This window comes from Anabrus simplex, chromosome X (assembly GCF_040414725.1).
Source record: "Anabrus simplex isolate iqAnaSimp1 chromosome X, ASM4041472v1, whole genome shotgun sequence".
Taxonomy (NCBI): Eukaryota; Metazoa; Arthropoda; class Insecta; order Orthoptera; family Tettigoniidae; genus Anabrus; species Anabrus simplex.
The window spans coordinates 11,626,061-11,651,518 of NC_090279.1; the positions used below are offsets into that span (position 1 = coordinate 11,626,061).

At 43.0% G+C, this 25,458-nt stretch overlaps 1 protein-coding gene across 1 annotated transcript; it reads left to right on the forward strand.

Moving 5' to 3' along the window:
• The first annotated feature begins 299 nt into the window (after positions 1-299).
• Positions 300-24,744, forward strand: LOC136886670 (zinc finger protein ZFP2-like). Its single transcript, XM_068230648.1, has 3 exons — positions 300-819; positions 904-1,017; positions 24,575-24,744. The coding sequence occupies exons 1-3, from the start codon at positions 300-302 to the stop codon at positions 24,742-24,744; spliced, it is 804 nt and encodes a 267-aa protein (XP_068086749.1).
• The last annotated feature ends 714 nt before the right edge of the window (positions 24,745-25,458 follow it).

Here is a 25,458-nt window from a genome sequence, read left to right on the forward strand (position 1 = left end):
CAGCTAGTTTTAGGTGTAGTGTGTGCAGTGACATCCTGGCTGGGAAGTTGGACCTCTTGCGACATCTGAAGAGACACAAGGAAGATCGACCCTTCAAGTGCGATTACTGCGGAAAGGTGTTATGTAGCCGAAGCAGCCTGTCGGAACACCTCAGGATCCACCCGCTCCAAGTGTGTGTATTATCTGATAAATGCTTTACAAAGAGGAAGATGCTAACAGAGGACACGCGATTGCATACAGGTGCGATTATAAACGAATGCTCAGTATCTCATAAAAATTTCAGGAAAAGACCGGACGTTATGCGGTCTCACACAGGCGAGAAGCTATACCGCTGCAATATCTGTAACAAATCATTCATACAGAAAGGCAATCTAACCAAACATATGCGGACCCATACAGGCGAGAAGCCATACAGTTGTAATGTCTGTGGCAAATCATTCATAAACAGAGGCAAACTAACCGATCATATGCGGACCCATACAGGCGAGAAGCCTTACAGTTGTAATGTCTGTGGCAAATTATTCGGGAAGAAAGGCGGTTTGACCGAACATATATTGATCCATACAGGGGAGAGGCTATACAGTTGCGGCGTCTGTGGCAAATCATTCATACAGAAAGGCAGTCTAACCAAACATATGCGGACTCATACAGGTGAGAAGCCATACAGTTGCGGCGTCTGTGGCAAATCATTCATACAGAAAGGCAATCTAACCAAACATATGCGGACCCATACAGGCGAGAAGCCATACAGCTGCCATGTCTGTAGCAAATCATTCATACAGAAAGGCAATCTAAACGAACATGTGCGTACCCATACAGGTGAGAGGCAATACAGTTGCGGCGTCTGTGGCAAATTGTTCATTCTGAAAGGCAATCTAACCGGTCATATGCGGACTCATACAGGCGAGAAGCCATACAGGTGCAATGTCTGTGGCAAATCATTCGGGAAGAAAGCCAGTCTCACCGAACATATGTGGACCCATACAGTTGTAAAGCCATACAGCTGCCGTGTCTGCGGCAAATCATTCGTACAGAGAGGAAAACTAACCGATCATATGCGGACTCATACAGGCGAGAGCCTTACAGCTGCAATGTCTGTGGCAAATCATTCATAAACAGAGGCAAACTAACCGATCATATGCGGACTCATACAGGCGTGAAGCCATACAGCTGCAATGTCTGTGCCAAATCATTCATAATGAGAAGCAAACTAACCGATCATATGCGGACCCATGGAGGTGTTAAGTCATACAGTTGCAATGTCTGTGGCAAATCATTCATGAAGAAAGGCAGTCTGACCGATCATATGCGTACCCATACAATCGAAAAGCCTTAGAGCTGTAATATCTGTGGCAAATCATACTTAAAGAAGGGCAGTCTGACCGATCATATGCGGAACAATACAGGCGTGAAGCCAAACAGCTGCAATGTTTGTGGCAAATCATTCATCCTGAACAGCACACTCACTGTTCATATGTGGACACACTCAGAAAGGAAGTCATCCTGATGCAAAGTCTGTGGCAAATCATTCAGCCGGAAAGACACTCTATCTCATCATATGTGGACCCATACAGGCGAGAAACTATACAGCTGCAATGTCTGTAGAAAAGCATTCTAATCGGTCATATGTGGACCCATACAGGCGAGAAGTCATACAGCTGCAATGTCTGTGCCAAATCATTCATAATGAGAAGCAAACTTACCGATCATATGCGGACCCATGGAGGTGTTAAGTCATAAAGTTGCAATGTCTGTGGCAAATCATTCATGAAGAAAGGCAGTCTGACCGATCATATGCGTACCCATACAAGCGAAAAGCCTTAGAGCTGCAATATCTGTGGCAAATCAAACTTAAAGAAGGGCAGTCTGACCGATCATATGGGGAACAATACAGGCGTGAAGCCAAACAGCTGCAATGTTTGTGGCAAATTAATCATCCTGAACAGCACACTCACTGTTCATATGTGGACACACTCAGAAAGGAAGTCATCCTGTTGCAAAGTCTGTGGCAAATCATTCAGCCGGAAAGACACTCTATCTCATCATATGTGGACCCATACAGACGAGACTTTCTGTGGCGAATCCTTTAGCAGGGAATACAACCATGCTATTCACATGCGTTCTCACACGGACGAAAGCCTAACTCTTGCCATGTCTGTGGCAAGTTATTCGGCAGTAAATCCGTCCATGCTATTCACGTGCGGACACACATAGATGAGAAGCAATAATGCTGCAATGTCTGTGGCAAGTAATTCAGCAGTAAATCCGTCCAAGCAAGTCACAGACGGACACACACAGTTGAGAGGCCATACTCCTGCAACGTCTGTGGGAATTTCTTCTGCCAGAAGTCCATCTATGCAGGTCACATGCGTACCCTCACAGGCGATATACTACACTGCTGCAATGTGTTCGGCAAATCATTCATCCAGAAACGCGAGTTAGGAGATTACATGCGGACACACTTAGGCGAGAAGCCATATTGCTGCAATATCTGTGGCATATTCTTCAGCATCAAAGTCAGCCTAGTAGTTCATATGCTGACTGGCACAGGCAAGAAGCCAATCTCATGCAATGTTTGAATCAGGGTATTCAGCAGGAGATCCCACCTAGCACGTCGTATGCGGACTCACACGGGTGTAAGGCGCACTGCCGCAATATCTGTTGCAAATCCCTCATCCAGAAAACCGACCTACCAGTTCACATGCGGACTCACACAGGCCAGAAGCTATACTGGTATGTCTGTGACAAATATACAGCCAAGAAGTTCCCTTCAACATTTCAGATCAGAACACACACGAGTGCTCTGTTTTGCGATAAAATGTTAAGATAAGCATTTAAGTTAACCACGCATATGTAAACCACACTGGTGAGATGCCGCACTCCACCGTGTTTCTTGGCAAATCGTTCGCACGCAGCACCACGCTGTCGGTTCACACGGGCGATACGGCGCACGAGTGTCACGTCACGTCGTGATTAAGCCGCACGTGATTTAATAACAATGTTATTTTGCTTAACGTCCCACTAACTACTACACAAGTTTCCGGAGTTCCACAAGACCTCCAATTCCGGAGATGTAGCAAGGCGCATGCGATCGCACACAGCAGAGAAGTAGTAAGCTCTTCAGCTAGAACAGCACCTTTCCTGCGACCTCATAAAATACATTGGGGAGCGGTCCATCCTTTTGTACCATTTTCTCTGAGAGAAAATCTTCAGGTAACATAATGCTAGGTCCGTGTACGAAAAGAGCAAAGGTCATTTCATGAATTATCTCCTCATCAACCACAGATATATACAACCGCTTGTTCTCAACCATGGACGACCCTTTTTATTTTTCGGACCAAAGTAGAAGTGTGCTTATCAACAATCGTTTGGGAGCCGTCCTGGAATTAATTCCGATGAACACGGAAGGATCCTATGACAAAGAAAACTGGTAAAAGACTAGAAGCGCATGAAAGAAGTATTCAGACTTATGGATAAACAATTCAAGGGAATTAGCAAGTGCCGAATCAAGTCATAATACGACGCAATTTAAGAAATTGTTGCTGAAACCTGAGCATATCTGTGCTCCCGTTTCCTACATGTCGTGTTTTCTTCTAATTATGAGTAGACCAGTAGCTCAAAACTGTACATGCTCCCTCGGCACTTGTACGATAATATTGTTTCTGTTAGCCGGTTCTGAATGCAAATTGAAAGTTCTACTTCAGTGCCCATAGCTATTCATGAATGTCACGTAATTCTCGAGGGGCGTCTTTAAGTAGGGACTCGTATGTTGACAGCTGCAGTATACTTTTGTCCATTTTAGTTTACCTGGGGGCAGTTAATTGGCCTCTCTCTTTTCTCTAACGGGGCCACAAGGAAGTTACTAAATATCTCTTATATCTCAACGTTGCAAGTGTTGAAGAGACATAGTGAGTAATGAACCCTTTTCGTCATGTCAAACTGGTGTTTGCCTGTTCCAGGTCTTCAGCATGAATTGTTAACTCTTGTATCTCAGGGGGTGTTAATGGCTCTTCGTCACTTCCAGACATGACTATTGGGTTATCAAGGAAGGCCTACATAAATTAAAAGCCTACATAATCTAACTATTTTATTCAATAAAATACAATGAAGAATGATGGCGGGTTTGTTAACAAATATGGCCATAAACAGTGTTCTGCGGTCAGTGATATTAATATAACGCTGCGGCTGGACGATTTCGAGTTGAAATTAATATCCACCACAAAAAAGTCTGAAGGGCTATTCACAGAAAACTAGTTTATGGTTAACTAGAAAACAACATGAGATTCAATCTGCTCAGCTCCATAAACAACTGTGCGTTATGCATCCGATTTCTCGATCGTCTAAATATGAGGAAGTGTTTTCGATACCTTCTTAATTTAGGCCATCCACTGACAGTCCATCAGCATAGGACGAGATACCTGGACCCTCAATGGAATCTGAGAAACGTCGAAAGTGACCAAAGTGACCTATCGTTGAAGTTAATTGAATGTGCGTGATGACCACAGTGACCCTCCAAAACAAGTGGACTTCAAGTGCCAGTGAATAATAGCGTAATATTATACAACATAAAATAGCGTTATTTGTATTGACTGAATGATGTTTCATGAACCGAAATATCAGGTTGAAGTCAGCGATTGGAATAAATTCATGAAAACCTGTGAAAAGAAATTCTGTTAACATTTAGTTATAACCGTCAGCCAAACCCCAAAATAAACTCGACTCATGTATAACCCTTACATATTTTAGGTCACGGAGTTCAACTGCATCCACTTATAGTCCTGCTAAAATATAAACACACAAAATATTACAACTCCTTTATAAACAACATGGCAAAAATCATGGGTATCCCATGGACTAATGGCAGGGTGCTACTACACCCTATGGAATACTAAGTGGTACTGACTCATTGTGTCAAACAAACCTGTCATCTAGGAGCAGTTGGCTAGCTACGTAATTTCACGATCCTAGCATGGGCGAGCAATCCCAAGAATCCCTTCCATGCACTTCAACCACCATCCTGCTTTCCACTGAAGGACACGCCATCGGCAGTCCTTAACACCTAGCTGCACTATGAATATATCAAGAAATGGAAATCTTAATATCTAAGGACAACCTTCTGACACCAAAGTAATTATTTAAACGCTCAGTGGCAATACGAACTATGACTGTGTTATGGAAACATCGAAACTAGAATACATAGTCAAGTGTTCGGGAATGTTACTGAGAATCCACTCTGTCATTTGCCCATGCAGTAGAATTGAAATTCAAATTACTCCCCATTTATTGTAACATCAATAATGTTGTAACACGGGCCTCTATTTCCTAAGAGGTTCCGCCGCATATAAATGTGAACACCTGTTATCTCGTCAAACAGGTTTATACCTGCCGCTCTCCACTGGCTTACACAAGTGAGCAAACCGATCTCGCCACGGATGGCCTTTTACTACAGCACAAATCTTCGTCCAAATCCTTGTATTATCACAATATATCGGTCAACATTATTGCCATCACGAATTATTTCAAGTCTAATGGGATCTGTAGAATTTGATATGCATTTCACTGGTACTAATGGAGTAATTGGATGAACAAAGAATCCCTCTGAATGTACGAACCTGCTCCGTGTTCAAACCACGGACCTTACCATATTTCAAAACACTCTGTCCTGATTTTTTCCGTCGAGCATTTTTACAAAGAAACCTCGGCATTATCTACACCATTACCTCTGGAGATTCTACTAGGAGCATGTCTCACAAACTGAGTCGCATGGTTTCATAACTACATGGACAAATAGAACTTATCTACCACCGACAGTTATGGACAGTTACGAAGTTTCTCACTTCACTTGGAAATACAATAGTCCAGACGCATATGACACTGACTTCAACATAGACCCCAAACCTCAATACACCGAACCCCGAGCTATCACCTCGTGACAAATGTATCGCAGACTGACACTTCACAAAAAAGCATACCACATGGATGGTAACTATTACTCATTCCATTACTTATTATTATTATTATTTCAAAATGTTTTGCCCCACTAAGGAGCGCGATTGTACTTATTTTGCAGATGGTTGTGCTTTCTTCTCTTGCCAGAGTTTCTTCCCTCTTTGTTCTTTATCATCTGTTCTTCCTTCTGTGTAACTGTGTACTCATCTTGTGTTGTCAGCAAAATGATGTTTGTTCACCAACGTTCTAAAGCTAGCCGTGTCCCATATAATTTCATCTGGTATGTTGATTTCTTGAAGGTCCTTTTCAATTTCGATTATCCAGTTATTCTGACTTTAAGCGAGGAGGCATTATTAAATTTTTTAGTGAGTCTTTCATCATCTATTCTTTGAATATGGCAATCAAACTTCAATCACATTTTCCAAAGATTGTATCTGATATTTCCTCAATATGTTGATATAATTCCGGAGACCTCCTATTCATCCACACTCCTATGCATACTGGGCCATGGTTTCCCTGAGGACTTCCCTATCTTGTTTTTCGATCATTTTAGATAATGATCTTTCTCGACTGATCAAGGTTTCTGACGTGTGTAATGTTTGAGGCTTAATTACGGTGTTATAATGCTTTAATATAGCGTTGCTTGATACTGATATTTTGTCGTACTTTTCCATGTGGTTCTATGGCCTACTTGTAATATAGAAATCTCTCTCTGTTTTCCTCATGATTTAATGCAGATTGTTGGATGATTTCCCCAAGTATTTGAAATTATTTACCTGAGTAATTTTGCGAAAATGAGTTACCAGATTTTGTTTGTGTAATTATCGAGTAGATCCTCCCATGTACTGGGTTTTCTTATAAGAGTTTTAGATTCGTTTTAGATGCAATTGCACAAAGTTTTCCAGGGACTGAATTCGTTCCTGCCTATTGTTGGATAAAATAATGAGACCTTTTGTGAAGGCCGAACATTTGATATGAAGTTTATGATTAACTAGCTTCACGGAAAGTGTCTTGAGGCAACCTCAGATGCTAAATATCTTAGTTATGCTGAGATACATTAAAATCGAACTCTCCCCTGTCTTCAACTTATTAGCGTTATGAAATCAATTATTGTTATTAGTATGAGATAATATTTGTAAATATTATTTGTTTTAGTGATGTAGCCACACGCCAAATAAATAAATAAGTAAATATTGGAATTACTGACATGTGCAAATTAGAAGTTGACCAGAACTTTCCAATTTGCATACTCAACTGATCCTACGTCTGTGGACATACAATCTCACAAATTAACACACTTAAAATTCCTCTAAATTTCACTGCTATACTGCAAACATGTTCCTCATTACGTCTGAACAAATTTTATGAGAAATGCACTCAATCTAACGTCCCATCCTTAAAAAAATATGGATAAATGTCGGTTATAACACAGTGACACTTCTGCCATACGCAAGCATCGTAAATTTCTACTTGTGTCTTTTCAGCACAAAAATTAATAGCTGAAACTGTGATAAACATCCACTAAAATATTACAAGGTCAAATCAGACCTACACATAGCAAAATACACCATGCTGCGTTGTAGAAGTTACTATAAAAATAATTTCGTGTGGCTATTTCTAGCCGAGTGCATCCCTTGTAAGGCAGACCCTCCGATGAGGGTGGGCGGTATCTGCCACGTGTAGGGAACTGCGTGTTATTGTGTTATGTGTGGTGTGTGAGATGCAGGGATATTGGGGACAGCACAGACACAGCCCCCGGGCCATTGGAATTAACTAATGAAGGTTAAAATCCCCGACCCGGCCGGGAATCGAACCCGGGGCCCTCTGAACCGAAGGCCAGTACGCTGACCATTCAGCCAACGAGTCAGACTGTAGAATTTACTGGAATACACAGACTATATTTAACTCTTATCAGCTCCCATTTTCTGCTCAACTTCGTCCTCTGTATGTACAGGTATACTGGTTTATGTTACTCAAGTTTTCATAATAATATTTTGCACTTTGATTATTTTATTTCTATTATTCACTTAATTTTAAGAATCTGAAAGACAACACAAAATATATAGCCTTGCAATTTACTGGACACACTAATAATATGCATTCAGGAAAGTCGCCGAGACTAGAATCTTCGCCGTCCAAAATTCAAGGTCATGTGTTTAGTGTTTGAACACCCTCAGTGCTATCCAACATCCAGATCATCTCCCGTGATGACATTGAGACTCTCACAGTAGAGCTCAATCAATAAGCCACCAGTTACTGTATTTAGATTTGTGGAGCCTTCCAGCATCAACATGTGAATTTTTTGGTTGGTGACATCAAGAGTCATAATACAACATGGGGCTACCCAGGTACCGAAGAAAGAGGAGAAGCTGGCGTAGAATGGACAGATTCGTGCAATCTATTTCTACAGCATGATAACAAACTTCCAGTATCATTCAACAGTGCGAGATGGAGGATGGATATTATCCAGATATTAAATTACAGTATCTGCGTAAGCAAACACATATCTCGGTTTTCAGCGAAATCAGAGGGGCAAACAATCCCTCATCGTCCTGTTATATGCCAGATATATGCTGCAATCAGACCGCAGACAGTTCCTTTTCATACATACATCTTCATTGCAGACTTTTATGCCTTTCATCGTTCAGTCTGCGACACTCTGTTAATTTACAAAATGCCACCACAAAATTATGTTTGCAACTAGTTCTGTGGCCTCGTCTTAGTTCAATACATCTTACCTTTAAATCGTTAGAATCTGAGTGCCTTTTCGAAGATGATGTCATTTTAAGAAGGCTGATTGGGGGAAATGTATTATTTCACTGCACGAGAACATTCTGAATATGGAGCATTTTCCTTAATGTGATGATTATGTAAATATCGTGAAATTTTTCTCGTATCTCAATTCGCTGACGGTGAACACTATATACAAAAACTATTGAAATATTGAGAAACTATCGTGATCTCTTTGACAACGATCATTTGAGATCCGATACCGTCCAAGCTGGGGAAGATTTCTTAAAAGCGATATCTAATAACAGGAGCGATGGGGACACTGATCTAATCAAGGATAGCCAGAAAGGCTGGAGGTTTCTTAAACGTCTGAGTTGTAACCAACCAGTTACAGAGGGTCATGCGAATGTTACAGCTAAACAGATTGCCCACCAGCTCGTGGAAAATGGTAAACCTCACCAACAGACTTCAAAATGTTACGGTCAGAAGAATTAGAGTCTAGTCATCTTATGTGGCTTTTCTGTATGGCAGCCATTGGCAGTTGTAAGAGCGGTAAGGGAGTGGGGACACACGACATCAAGTAACAGCAGATTATCCACGAACCTACTACGCTGCCGTAGCATGGGGAGAGGTGTTACTCCCACGTGCTGCGTCCCAGGTGGCGTGTAGGGGGTTCTTACCTGGCTTTCCAGTCGACGTGAGCGAAATAATATAGCTCTCGCGGACCAAACACACAGATCTCTGTGCGTGGAAGACGAGACCAAGGGATGCTGAATTTTGAACCAAATTACTTGTGCTTAGTTCCACTATCCTTGTGATTAGTACCACAAACTGAGGAATACCATGGGTCTGTTAGAGGATCACTGTGTATTTACAGTACCCATCACTATGACGGAGGCTAACCCTTTGCCTAGATTCGGTTAGAGGACCCCAGGGAGATAAAAGAAGCTAACGTCGCTCGGGTGTCTCAGCATCTGGTTGTGGAGACATGGGTGTGCGTTCCGAGGAACTCCACCGGATAGTACGAGTCCCAGAGATTTGTACAACTATATGACGAACACCATGGGATAGGACGGGTCCCTGTGATTAGTTCCCACTCTGTGAGGAACACCACGGTATAGTACGGGTCCCTGACACTTGTACAACTATGTGACGAACACCATGGGCTCGCGTTCTCAGGATCACCACTGGTCTGTGTTTTACTTGTCATTAGTACGCACTATATGAGGAACACTACGGGATAGTACAGGTCCCTGTGATTAGTACCAATATGTGATGAACACCATGGGATAGTACGGGTCCCCGTGATAGGTAACACAATGTGAGGAATACCATGGGACGGTACGGGTCCCCGTAATTAGTTCGCACTCTGTGATGAACATTACGGGATACTACGGATCCCTGTGAATAGTACAAATGTGTGAGGAGCACCACGGTATAATACGGCTCCCTATTATTAGTACCGCTATATGAGGAACACCAGGGTATAGTACGGGTCCCTGTGATTAGTACCACTATGAGAGGAACACCACGGGATAGTACGGGTCCCTGTGATTAGTACCACTATGAGAGGAACACCACGGGATAGTACGGGTCCCTGAGATTTGAACAAATATGTGAGGAAGACCATGTGCTTCGTTCCGAGGAGCACCACGGTATAGTACGGGTTCCTGTGATTAGTTACGCTATGTGATGAACATCATGGGTCCGCGTTGCATGGAACACCACTGGTCTAGGATTCACGTGAAATTAGTACCCACTATGTGAGGAACACCACCGAATAATACGGGTCCATATGATTAGTACCACTATGTGAGGAAATCCAGGGGTTTGCGTTTTGAGGAAAACCACAGGTCTGCCGTTTACCTGTCATTAGTACCACAATATGAGGAACACCATGGGTCCGCGTTGCATATCACACCACTGGTCTAGGATTTACCTGAAATTAGTACCCACTATGTGAGGGACACCATGTGCTTCGTTCCGAGGAGCACGACGGGATAGTACGGGTCCCTGTGATTAGTTACGTTTTGTGAGGAACATCATGGGTCCGCGTTGCATGTAACACCACTGGTCTAGGATTTACCTGTGATTAGTACCCACTTTGTGAGGAACACCCCTGTATAGTTCGTGTCACTGAGATTTGTACAACTATGTGAGGAACACCATGGGTTTTCATTCCGAGGAAAACCATGGGATAGAACGGGTCCCTGTGATTAGTACCCACTTTGTGAGGAACACCCCTGTATAGTTCGTGTCACTGAGATTTGTACAACTATGTGATGAATACCATGGGTTTGCGTTCCTAGGAAAACCAAGGGTCTCGTGTTCACCTGTCATTAGTACCACAATGTGAGGAACACCATGGAGAATCACGGGTCTCGGATTTACCTGGCATTAGTACCCACTATGTGACGAACACTATGCGATAGTACGAGTCCCTGAGATTTGTACAACTATGTGACGATCACCGTGGGTTCGCGTTCCCAGGAACACCATGGGTCTGGGGGTCACCTGTCAGTAGTACCCACTATGTGAACAACACGACGGATAGTACTGTTCCCTGAGATTTGTACAACTGTGTGAGGTACATTTTGGGTTTGCCTCCGAGGAACACTACGGGTCTGGGTTTTACTTCTCATTAATGCCCATTATGTGAGGAACACCACGTGTGTGGGTTTTACCTCTCATTAGTACCACAGTGTGAGGAACACCGCGGAATAATACGGGTCCCGGTGGTTAGTACCAACCATGTGGGTAACACCACGGTATAGTACGGGTCACTGTGATTACTATTCAATATGTCAAGGAATACCGCGGGGTAGAACGGGCCCTGTGAATATTACCCACTATGTGGGGAACACTATGGGTTTGAGTTGCCTATGGGTTGCGCCCTTTTGTGTGGAACACCGAATGTTTACGTTATTTTCTAGAAATACCGTTCTCACAACATAAGGTAAATGTCAAGAGTGTTAGCACGACCAGGGATAAAATAAGCAAAAGGACGACTTACGAATTATCCCAACAGAAGGCCGTCGCTGATTGAGGAAGCTCTGGACACAAGAGGCCTAGCGAATCAACTAAAATAAGCTTAATTAACTAATTGGCTGAAATAATAACTCAAATTAAATTGATCAAACAAAATTTAATTAGGTAAATAATTTAAGAATCTTCGACCTCAAAACTATTTTTTTTTAAAATCAATTACCACTGCACAATGAACGTGAACACCTTTCAGAATAATTAATCAAGGATATCAATTGAAAATAAATTATTTTAACACTAACTCAAATTGCCAGGAGGCAGAAAATCTTTTTGAACAATAAGCAAACGTAGATCAATAGAAGATTAAAATCTTAAGACAACTATTACTGAATGAAAGCTGAAATTTCCTTAATGAATTTCTCGGTTACTCCAGGGCTGCATTAAAATTAAATTAAATCCACCAAAAAGCATAACTTCAGTTAACACCATGAAATCATCCGAAACATGGACATAAATCCATAAATAGGATAAATAACCCTAATATTCTCCAAGGTACGGTAGCTTAAACCAAATGAGTTAATCAAACTCATCAGAAAAACCTTCCATATGCACGAAGATCCACACCAAAAATCAGCTGAAAATCAAGTTACCAACAATAATTCGATACTCAAATGTCAAATTCAACACAGCATGGCCACGGTATGTTTTCATTCTGTTACACAGAGTGTAACAGATGACGAGCACCGAAATCAAAACAAGCACTTGAAGTACCGAGGAAGTCATTAGAAGCCCTACATTAAAGGCACAATGTTTCTCTATTAGTAGCCCGACATTTGATTGAAAATATTATAATAATAAACATAACTTGTTTTGTGCACAAAACCTTAATTATCTAAAGTAAAGAAGATAAACAAATGCCATAATGACCATTACAACTTGAAGCCAGAAAATATTACCATATTACAAGATTATTATGAGGACCTGTTTTAGGAAGTCAATTTCTTTTAAAACCACATGCAGAATTTCAATTTTGAGGTTAAATATCTCCGCGTATTAACACTATTAACTAATCCATTCCTTGGTAGCTTAGTTCAGTACAGAAGATGGATGCAACTTACTTACGAGGTCGAAGGAAACAAGATATATTAAATATTCTAAAAGGATAACCAAATGTTCAGGCCTATCGCCTAGATGGACAATCCATCATCCAGGGTCTAATTTCTCAACCCTCTCCTCTTCTTGCATCATGATTTTCTACTCTTCTTAAGGCAAAATCAGCAGAGAATAGGTTCCAGCGTCTTCAGGTTAAGAAGCAAAAATCAGAACAACTGCTATCTGCATTGTCGACTGACTACGACTGAGAAAGCTTCACTTCTAGCGCCCAGATAGCAGCACAACTTAGCTACCTCGCTGCTTAAATTCCAAGTCGACCGCTAGATAGCACACCATCACCAATTAGAGAAAGTCCATGGAATCCTGAAGTTTGAATACACGGTGGGCCAGACAAGAAAATGGACACATAATCAATATGCATCGTATCATCGCGAAGATTAATTTTAAATCCATTACACCGTGGTTCTTCTTTACTAGCGATAGGTACCTTTATGAGGGGCCATTCACCTAGATTTTCGACCTCTTTAGACACAAAGCATAATCGATTCAAGGATGTGCTTTGGAAGCAGCTCCTAAGTCAGTATATACCATTGTTATAAGTTAGCTTCTGGATAGGTGCGCCATTTCGGAGCGGATCCGCTGATTGTTTTAAGTTCATAATAATTGTTCATCGTCGTGTTTTTATTTGTATTCGTAGGATTGATTATTGGAATTCTTCTTAATGTTTAATATTCGAGTTGGATCCGCTGATTATCTTGGTTTCGTATTAGTCCGTTCATTATTCACAATCAAGATATGAATTCCGGTCAGAGGTTGAATATTTGGACATTTAAATTGTTTTTACATTTCGTATCATTAGGGGCCAAGGAGCTAGATGCTAGGCCTCTTTAAATAATAATCATCATCACATCACGAAGATATGGAGTATACTTGGCTAATTGTTACTCACGTTGCAGTTCCGTCATGAGGAAGGTAATCACTATACAGCTCAGGAGATTTCTGGGTGTGACTGTTGTATGTTGAGTGCAGATTGAAGTATGTATAGATGGCCGAGTAGTAAACAGTCCTCCCTCTGTTATACATAACGGAAAGGCGAGGTAAGCTGAGCCACAGCTTGTAGGAACACGTCATTCTACTCGACGGACACAAGCGTTACCAGATTCCCACTTTCACGGCAGTTTCATTTTGCTACATCTTCAGAACTACACCAACAAAGTGTTTTATGTTTCCTTTCAGGTAAATTTCTTGCCGCTTCGGATTGCTCTTCCATTTACTGGATGCCACACCTTCAGTACTCTACCGACCTTCATACGGGATTCCTGGGAATGCCCCGCTCAGTTTCCGGTGGGACATAGGCAACTACTAACGATATTCGACCACGGCATACAGCCAGGACACCGGCCGTGAAAAGCTGAACCGAGAGTCTCAAAGAGATCAGGAAGCTCTGGAGCCTAAGGAGCAGGCAGTGGTGAAGTGACTGCCCGCATCACCAAGGACATCTTAAAATATCTTCCTTCCAACATATTGACACAAAACTCTAAATTCTCTTGGTTTCTTGCCTGTAGCTCCACATCTCCCTTGCCAGTGTCCTGGCCAGGCATAGTTCACCATCTTTCGGGTCCCAACGTGTACGCTCTGGATGCGCCTCAACTCGCAATGAGAACGAGACGCCCCGGGAATGCGGAGCCGCACAGCAGCGCGGTCCATACTTCCCTCGGTCCGCACGAGGCGGGACCTTCACTTTCATTGCGTCTTTAGGTTTAGTGTCAACCCAATGACTCGCGCACAGGTTAGACTCCTTGGTCCGTGTTTCAAGACGGGTCGTGAAATTACCCGAAGCTTTTGCGCCGCTGACGCGAGTCTAAAAGATTCTTTTGTCCGAGGCATCCCCAAACAAAAAGCTGAGCGGGGCCGGAGCCGGGCCGGAAGTCCGTCGTCCATGCCACGCGCCCTCGCTTCTTAGGTGCCGGACGCCTGCTCCGAAGGGCGGCGAATCAACTCCGCGCGCGCGCGCGCGCGCGCACACACACACCGTCGAGCCGTCGGCCGGAACACTGCGGGTCTGTCCGACGAACACGCCTTGCGACGCGGACGAACAGGCTACACACCCAGGCCTTAGACCGACACCCAACGGGTCGCGACGTCCAACGAGGGGAGAAGTGCGGCCCACCGACCTCCCCACCACTACCCGGCCGAGTAGAAACCTGTTACCACCCTGACGCCGGATTGCTCCGTGCAGGGGGACAGACCCATCTGGCCAAAGCAGGGGAAGAGGCGCGGATAAGGCTTGAATCTCCCCGGTTGAGGTATTTTCGGGTTTCTCACGTTTACCCCCGAACGGTTTCACGTACTCTTGAACTCTCTCTTCAAAGTTCTTTTCAACTTTCCCTCGCGGTACTTGTTCGCTATCGGTCTCGTGGTCTTATTTAGCCTTAGATGGAGTTTACCACCCACTTACGGCTGCATTCTCAAGCAACCCGACTCTAAGGAGAGATCCTCCCGGAAGCCGCAGCGGTCTCTACGGGCCTGGAACCCTCTGCGGAGCGTGGCCCCATTCAAGAAGGACTTGAACTCGCCGCAGGTTCCCTGTTAAGTGGACCCTCCCAAACATCACATTTCCCGGCAGGGTGAACCTGCGAGATTCGGTGCTGGGCTCTTCCCTGTTCGCTCGCCGCTACTAAGGGAATCCTTGTTAGTTTCTTTTCCTCCGCTTAATAATATGCTTAAATTCAGCGGGTAGTCTCGCCTGCTCTGAGGTCGTGTTTGGCTTGTGCGTGTCGCACAAAATGTTCGGTCGCTGCACACACAGCACACACTTTCGAGCTTGGTCGCGGGGCAAGGGCGGCGAACCGGCGCCAGCAGACACAAAGACGCTGCGCGGACCAACCCTCCCGTCTCACACACTCTCAGTGGTGGTGTCGACCGGTCCAGCTCCACCGGGGTGAAGCTCTCTTCAGGAGACGCGGCGGCGGCCGTGGCCGCACGAACCGCGACGCTCCCACCTTCGAACGCAATGTCGCGTTCAGTTTTAGCAACCGACCCTCAGCCAGGCGTGGTCCGGGAACGGAATCCATCGAAATGGTGCCTTAAATGAAGACTTCCAATTTTGACACCAAGTAGAGGCCCATTTCAACCAGGACCTATGTTCCTATCATAAGGGTATTGCTGACTTAATTTGACGATAAAGATCAGGGGACTTGATAGCCTATTATCATTGTCGCTGAGCTGGCTGCGGTTGGAGTTCTGGCCACGGAATTCGGGAGTTATACGAAGTACGTCCAGAAAGTAAGTTCCGTTTGGTAATAAAACTAAATTGTGTACAGATACAGAAAAAATATTTATTGCACAAAATTCCACAACTCTTAAACTACTTTTCCTCATAACTGCCGAAATTTTGCAGGCATTTGTCATAGCGGGGCACACGTTTTTGTATACCTTCTTCATAGAAGTTTGCCGCCTGTGTCTTCAACCAGTTGGAAACAGCACTAATGGTAAACCTGCGGTTTTCCCGGATCTTGTCATCAATTGCGTGAACCAGTTCTTCTGTAACCAAAGATGGACGCCCACTTCGTTCTTCATCGTGCACGTCACTACGTCCTTCATTGAACTGTCGGACCCACCTTCTCACCATTGAATCACTCATCGCATTTTGTCCGTAAACGTCGCAAATTTGCCGATAAATTTCAATTGGTTTCACTTTCCTAGCATTCAGAAAACGAATCACAGATCTGATTTCACAAGCGGCGGGATTTTCAATCAACACCGACATTGTAAACAAGCACAACAAAGCGTACGTGGCTGACAGCGATCTCAAAATGGCACACGCTTCTTCTCCTTGATACAGAGCGTCTACCGTGCATGTGCGGACCTGCGATCGCAGCGCTGCAGCGGAAATAAATTGAAACGGAACTTACTTTCTGGACGTGCCTCGTAAAATGAAGACATCCTCTGGTTCGGATTCCACATTACACTAGAAACCCTTGGTCATGATCAAGCTATATATGTTCATGAAAGACAGGAAGTTTCCTTGCAGAAGAGACTAATTCATCTTGGTGTTGCTTTATTCCCAGTTGTCCAGAGACTTCTTTGGTTACATGGTAAAGTGACTATACTATATGATATTGGTCTGAATGGAAAAGATACGCGAAACGTTGCCAACCTGTATTAACATCAGTTCGCATCTCTTAAGGTTGATAACACCAACGCCTTTGCTATTGAAATAAAGCAAGGGATGAGGCAAGGCTCTGTTATAACTCCACTCCTTTTCAATAACTTCTATGAAAGGGTGCTTTTCTGATATCAGTATTGTTAAAGGAATCGTGAAAAATAATCTGCCATATGCGGATGATACCCTTCGGTTTGCAATAAGTGCTGATGGTCCACAGATATTAGCGAACTGTGTGGTCAAACAGAGTTGTGCGTTTAAACACGAAAAATACTAACTTAATGATCGTAAGAAAACATGTCATTCAACCAATAAAGTTGAGAGTAGCTGGCACATCACTAAAGCAAGTCCAGTACTTTAGGTCTCTCACCTGCATACTTGATCACAGCTTGAGCAGTCCTGTTGAAACTGGGTGCCAAGGACTGCCTTCAAGAGAATTATTTAAATCCTCTGTAACAGGGACTTCATTTTCTCCGTCCATGTTTACTTCGGTGCTGTGTATCTCCTGCCTTACTTAATGTTGTTGAGGCCTGAACACCATCCTTTGAGATGTGGGGCTACAGTACTCCGAGCTGGAGGTCACGTACAATATCAGAATCAATATCATTCGTATTTATTTATTTTTTTTGCTAGGGGCTTTACGTCACTCATTCGAAATTATGAGGTACTGCAGTGGTTTACACGTTTAGAGAATAATAAGTTAAAACCAGATCCATGCTTTTCACGTGAGGAATGAAGAAGCATCTTGAAACTTGCAGATCAGGTGGATGGCAGAGGTACTGGAACACAGTGATACACCTATGTACCTCTGGCCACACTTTGCAAGTATCACTGCGCCAACTCCGAAGCAAAACTTCTCTCTCACGATGCTTTGACATGATCAGGCTGGGCTCCTCATCCAGATCGCCTGAAACTTGCGAAACTTGAATAGAAGTTGCTCCGTAACTACGGAGAGCCCTGGACAACGGGGAAGTCTTCAAAGAGAGTGCGAATTGCGACAACGTAAAGAATAACATCCACCTGATACTAGTGCTCATATCTGGCACTAGGCAGCACCACTGTACTATGTATAATCTCTCTTGTAATTTTTACTGTATTATGCGACTGACACAAATAAATAAATAAATGACCTCCTTTAATTTATCCCAAAGATATACTTTAAGGAAAGAGGTGTAGGAGAAGAAGGAGAAAATCTTGGCTACGGACTGTACGAGAATGGTATGGACTCGGTACCCCAACTTGCTGAGGACAAGGGTCAGATCGCCCAGATGACAGCTGATATGATAAGGATATTGTAGAAGAAGAACAAGAAGATGAATCATTGCTAGATTTATATTGTGAATATATCTGTACAACGTAGAATGGAATAAGCCTGAATTATTCCGCCTCGTGTGGCTTAAATACTGTTTTAATAATAGACATGGCCTAACTGTCACTGCTGAATGTTTCATACGGCACAGCGACACACTGCGCACTTCCGTCTCGGAATCCAAGAGAAACAGTGCTTCGCGATGGCGTGGTGGAACATGAACCACGTTTCATAGCTAAGTCTAATTCACGGACTAAAATGTTCGACGTTGTAATACAGATAAAATATGAGGATCATGAAGTATTTAATGTGCAAATGTACAACGTACAGTATGATAAATATATAATGCACAGTATTGTAGTACCAGTATATATGACCGGTAATATACAGCGTTTCCTTCCTCATTATACGCTTACAATGGTACTAAAAGCAATCAATTTTTCCGTTAAATGCACATTAAAACAGTAACTAATGTGAATAATTATAAAATGATTAACGAAATTTTAAAACAGTTCAAAATAGTTATTCTATGTATACGTAATTCAGTTGCAAAAGTAGTCTAAGTAAGTGGACCAACTTGAATAATTATAAAATGAGTAATTAAATCTCAGAAGAGCCCAAGATCGGTATTATGTGTACAGTAACAGACTTGGTCTATTCCAGTTTAAAATTTTAATTCAAATTGAAGTTTTTAAAACTAATTTTAGAAACATTTGCGACTTTCTCTTATAATATGACCCTGCTTTGAGAACAATAATGTAATGTTTACGTGTGAAAGACCTTACATTCTGGAGTGCATTGTTACTTTAATCATTTGACTGACGATTCGGAATATAAAGGGTCTCGGCTTATCTTCAGGGCAATGTCACGCGGAGTGAGACGAGGTGATGAACAAAGCACCGTCACTGTTTCAAAGCTGTGCTGTTCCGAAGCATCGATGGTTCCTGTTCACGCGACATGACACACGAAGTGATCTCAATGTTTCGAAACAGTGAAGCCTTGATGTGTTGATTGCGCCGGCACAGTGTTTCGAAGCCTACTGAGCCTACGGTATAAATGTAAGGTAATCTAGAGGCACCTTCTCTGAAATATAAATGCAAATTTTTCGCTTATGAACATTGAGAGCGGATGGCAAATGTTCATACATCCCTGTAGCTTGTACCGTCACGCAGGAGTGTTGGCAGATATCCACCTCGTTAACACGGGGCGCATGACAGTACCTCGAAGTGTTTCGTCGTAGATTAGTACAGAAATATTACGGCAATCACCTCACAACACGATGGCAGCTGCTTTAACATTTTAGCTATATTTCTTTATCTTCTACTGTTCCTTTTCTAATATTAAATTTTACACTTTGCTAAACAAATAACGATTCAGGTAAAGATCTGGCTTGTTAGCTTGGGTACAATGTTGGAAAAATTAGATAACAATAAATTAACAATATAAGCATGAAGCTCCCTAATTACAATTTTTAAATCAGCGCTACTGATCCTTTCAATCAACTGTGAAGGAGACGGATCTTCCAATTTCTACATCCGGGGAAGAGCTTTTTGTTCTACAAATTCACATTTTTGTAGACTATTCTCGAAATTTACAAGTTCCTGGCCTATCCAGGCACAACCTACTTTTAACAAAATGAAACAGTACTCCCTGTCCTAACTGCTCAACAGTCTAACTGCCTAAAAATGAAGTGAATGGTGTTAACTGTAACAGGGGTAACAAGTACCCATCCTACCTGACCTTTGGTAAAAACAAAAGGTAAAGTTACTGGCCGAAAATCGAAATGGTAAGGAGGCGAACACATTCACTACTTGATATTTACATGAAATTCTTAAAACCCTATTTGGGCTTATGGCCCGACGTTAGAGAGATGACTACATGGAGAAAACATTTAAGTTACAGAAATGCTAGGTGTATTTTAACGGTTACAAAATCATGGTCACCTCAATGTCAACTTGAGAGGGAATACATGAGAGTTACTCACCCTCTATTCCCTGACTTGTTTCTTTTATCTCAAAATCTACTTGTAAATTCTTTTCTCCTGAAGTTGTTTTTTCCACATGTTTGAATACATCAGGTATTCAGAGGGAAGCGATAAGCTGTGACACGTGACCAAGCTGTGTATCGGCCATTTTCTCCTGCAGCTAGCGGCGTCTGGCGTCATTTCATCCCTGCGCATCTTGGAAGGAGGAATAAGGACAGGCTTGATACAAACACAAATTACTGTCAAAGTGTGTCTTATAAGTACTTCTTAATTTCCAACTGTCACGTATTTTGCGTTCAGTCTGCAACTCTCTGTGGTTCATTTAGTTTCATAGCTTTAATCTTTATCTCGTTAAGAACTGAGTCTAACCATCGTCGTATTGGTCCTCCCTGTACTTCTCTTACCCTCTATTGCAATGTACATTATTCTTCGCCACACATGACCCCACCACCAAAGCCACATTAAATCAACAGCTGTACTGTACGAATTGGGATTGAACTACCCTCATTCCGAGTATCCTCCTGCCATTGTTTCCACCTCATTGTACCAGCAGTCATTCTCACTACTCTCAGGTCTGTTACTCATATCTCATAAACAATGTACCCCTACATCCACCCAGCTTTCACTCCCATGCAGTAAAGTTGATGTGAAAACAGACCGATGAAAAGATAGTGTGGTCTGGGAATTATTTCTCACAGAATGCCGTTGATCAAACTCTGAGCTCACTGCAGTGGCTTTTAACAGGGAGGGCTACAACTCAGAATATACTTGAGGTGGCCACACCTATTCTGTAACAACTTGTATCCCGAACTCAGGACCACTCATCTGTTGAAGTACATGACTACAGTAACCTACACCATGAACTATTAATATTGAACTTATAATGTGCTACTAAGTTTAAGACTTAGCGGGGTAACCGCAAGGACTCTGTAGAATATAGGCCTAATTGTCACAAATCCACAATTCAGTACAAGTGTTTGCTACCACATTGAAGCACATTGCCTGTGATATATTTCCAGCTGAATGTAGGAGATTTATACCAAGGTTTAGCTCGTCCCTTGGATACAACACTACAGCTGCAGAAGGGATTTCTGGAGATTATGATACTAGACACGTGTTACGTCCTCTGACACCTTCAGACAATAGGATGCCGTTATCTTATGGAATACTGTCGAAAGAGGCTACTAAAAGAGATGCCTGTCTTGAGAGAGCATGGGTTAGCGAACTGGGAGCTTTAGTTGAGTCTAGGCATGATGTATTCTAAGTTGTTGTGTATCTAACCTCCCTTGGCCAACTCTTGTAGGGAACTTTATTCTGATGTTGTGGGGTTCTAAAAGAGTAAAGCTACTACAGGGGTAGCCTTGCCTTAAGTAAGAGCCGAGCAACCTGTGCTGTTGTTGTGTCTGCATTGGTGAACTAGGGGTATTTAGTTGAGTCTAGACATGTTGGGTGGTAAGCTGTTGTCTATCTAACCTCCTGGGCCAACTCTTTTAGGACACTTCATTCTGATATGGTGGGGTTCTATAAGAGTAAAGCTCATCCAGGGGCACCCTTGCCTTAGGTAGGAGCCGAGCAACCTGTGCTGTTGTTGTGTCTGCATTGGCGAAATAGCGGGCATCTGTATCTGAGTCTAGGCATGTTGTGTGTTAAGCTGTCGTCTATCTAACCTCCTTGGCTAACACTTGTAGGGGGCACTTCAACCCTAGGTGAGCAGAGTAAATGTCACTCCTCAGGATTCGAACGTGGAGTGCCGGGCTGAGTGGCTCAGACGGTTAAGGCGCAGGCCTTCTGACCCCAACTTGGCAGGTTCGATCCTGGCTCAGTCCGGTGGTATTTGAAGGTGCTCAAATACGAAAGCCTCGTGTCGGTAGATTTACTGGCACGTAAAAAGAACTCCTGCGGGACTAAATTCCGGCACCTCGTCGTCTCCGAAAACCGTAAAAGAGTAGTTAGTGGGACGTAAAACAAATAACATTATTATAACATTATTATTATTAAGAACGTGGAGTTGACATAAACTCAAAAACTAAAAGAGCTTAAGTGCATTTCAAATATGCTCACCCTGATTGAAATATGTGTACGATGAAGATGTACTGACTACAGTAAATGTGGAGACGTGTACATGTCAGCAGAAAAAAGAGAATGACTTTGCGAGCTAAGTTGTATTTTTCCTATCTGGCGTAGTAAAGGAATGCGGCAGTGTGTTATGACTTGAGAGAACTTGGAGTCTTCAGCTACAGGTCAAAGCTTGTTCGCGGTGACGTCACTACAGCTTTTGCTACTATGATGACGTCACTCCACCCAGATCCCCTTTTTTTATGAGGTGAGATGGAGGGGTAGATTTGCATCAATGGTATATTGCCAGTCGCAAGGGTGACTAAAAGGGAGGGCTAACTCAGGAGGGCGCTCTGCTGGGACACAGGGGTAAATAGGCATACACAGAGCCTTATAGAGGCAATTCCCTAAACCCTTCTTCTTCTTCTTCTTCTTCTTCTTTATCTGTTTACCCTCCAGGGTCGGTTTTTCCATTGGACTTGCCGAGGGATTATACCTCTAGCGCCTCAAGGGCAGTGTCCTGGAGCTACAGACTCTGGGAGTCGTGGAATACAACTGAGGAGGATGACCAGTACATCACCCCGCCTCACCCACGCGTTAACATCTCGAGACCTAATTGCTGACGTGATTATGGTCAAATGTGCTAGGTTAACCCATGCGTTTGACGCCAGGCTTAACTTTACAAGGGCGTTACAGTCTCAAGTTTGAGATTCGACTTTGATCCTGAGATTTGTGGGAGCTGATGGCTACACATAGGACTAGGGATATGGTGTAATACAAATGTTTTACTCATAGGGGACGTAATATTGGGAAGCATGTTGGAAATTCTAGAAACGGTGAACCTAGGATGCACATATCAGCAAAAAAATAATTGCTCGTGCAAGTTGACTAGTTTGAATGTGTTTGCTGACCCATGGAATACAAAGTTCATTTTTTCTACATGTTCACAACTTAGGTACAATCACGCAGGAAGACCTAACCTATTTTTATATTGAATACCCAATATAATAGGTAAAAATAATGTAGTGCCGGAATTTAGCTCTGCAGGATTTCGCGTATTATCAAATTCCCGAATACAGAATAAAATCCCTACCTACACTTCACGTTCGATGCTCCTGCAGGCCTAACGTCGCGTTGGCCACGCATTAAACTCCTAGGACTTGACATGGTACTAGGGAGATGGTGTAAGTCTTAATACACAATTTGCTTTATTCATTGAGGCTTAACGCTGAAAAGCGACCTTAGGTCTTGGGGAGTGGAAGGACCGCGCAAGGTATCAGACAAAGAAGGACAAGAGCTACGAAAGGCGTGGAAATTAAAGACTCCTTAGCCCTCGTAAACGTAATAGCGTGGGGGTTGGAAAAGAACAAGGGTTAACCGAGGAAGGTCGGATAGGATAGATGAAAGTAAGTGGCCTGACACAAGTAAGTAGAAGCACGCGTATACAAGGGCTCTTATGACACTAACTCGGTGGAGGCTGTGCTAGGGCTTTTTTTCATGTATTACCCCAATTCGAGGTTCTATCCTCCTAACCGGATGCCCTTCCTAACATGTGACTCTCTGTGGAGTGATGTAACATAGGTAGGAGGGTGATGGAATACTGCTCTAAGAAACAACTAAAAAGGGGTGTTATGAGCTCTTAGCTTCCGAGCGTGGTATCAGCGGCTAGAGGACCTCAATCTGAGTCTGGCATTAATTATAGTTGTTTAACTTTCATTGAATAGGGAATCGAGGGTTGCTATTACTTTGAAAGGATGAACTATTCCGTAGACAAACTGAGCTGCCAAAATAAACCTAACACAGAATAACATAATTTTAATTAAAAATATATTAACTTTAAAACTAAAATTAAAAAGTGTAGAATATCAATTTCTCTCACAGTAAAGAAATCTCCAAAAATTCACATCATAGATAATTGACAGGTCGTAACAATCCTAGAAGTAAATATTCAACCGTAAACATTGAGAAATACAGGTAGTTCAATATAAAATGTGTGGCAGGTGAGGGCTCTACATTGCAAATAGATTCAATGTTTAAATCATCCTTTTAGCGTGCAATTTATTCTTTCTTTCTTTGTTGGCAACCTGACTACAGCGCCACTCAGCTGACGAAGTAAGTTTCTAGAACATTGTAATAGGGTTGCCATGTCTGCAGCACTTCGTAACTTAATCAATTTCCTTTCAGGTAATTCTCATGGTGGCCACTTTCATTAACATGATCCCTCGTAAACCGGCTCTAAGGAGGAGGGCTATCTGTTAATTTGTGGTGTTATTGCGTGTTCCAGACTCGGTGCGACTGTGTGCGGCACTCTATGGGTTACTGGCAGAACATGTGGAGAGGAGGGAGTTGCAGCCGAAAGATGATACTAGAGTGGTGGAAGAATTGGGGAGAAGCCCTAATGAGACAGAGAACAGCGCTAGTTCATGGGAAGATGTGCTGAAAAGGAGATGGTGATAGAACAGATGGAAGAGGCGTTTGAGAAGAAAGCAAAGGATGTGGAGAAAGCGCGTAAGGAGAGAGAAGAGGAGTTAGAGAGAGTATATAAGAATAGAGAGGACGAAAAGGAAAGTGCATGTAAGGACGGAGAGAAGGTTGTTGAGAAGAAAGAGCTGGCGTGCGAGATGAGAGAGAAACTTCCTCTCCAGAGAGAGAAGATTGGCGGAAAAGAGAGGAAGGTCCACAGTGGCGGGAACTGGTCTTCCAGTACGAACCGGGTCACGAAATCCTTCAGCAAATTCTATATTGGGCCGCTGATCAGGGATATATCAATGTGGTGAATTTCCTTCTTGCAAGAAATCCCTGTGTGGACAGGATGCGCACCGATTTGAACCATGCTGCAGAAGGGGACAGCTGCATGTTGTGGAGGCTCTGGTAGGAAAGGAGAAAATCGAGGTCTAGAGGACTGTCTCTCCCTTGGAAGGAGTGTCATTTATGTGAACATTGGTACCCACAGACAAGGAGTGCCTGCACTTTCCTTGTCAGCCATACATGGCCACGTGGAGGTGGTAATGTACCTGCTGGAGGAGGCAGGTATTACTGGGGAGTTGCTGGGTACTACTCGTGTACAAGCTGCTCAGTGGGGTCACCTCGATATAGTGAGGTATCTCACCACACTATAACCTACTAGTCTCAGCGTTAAGACTATTGATGATTACCCTCTACTACATG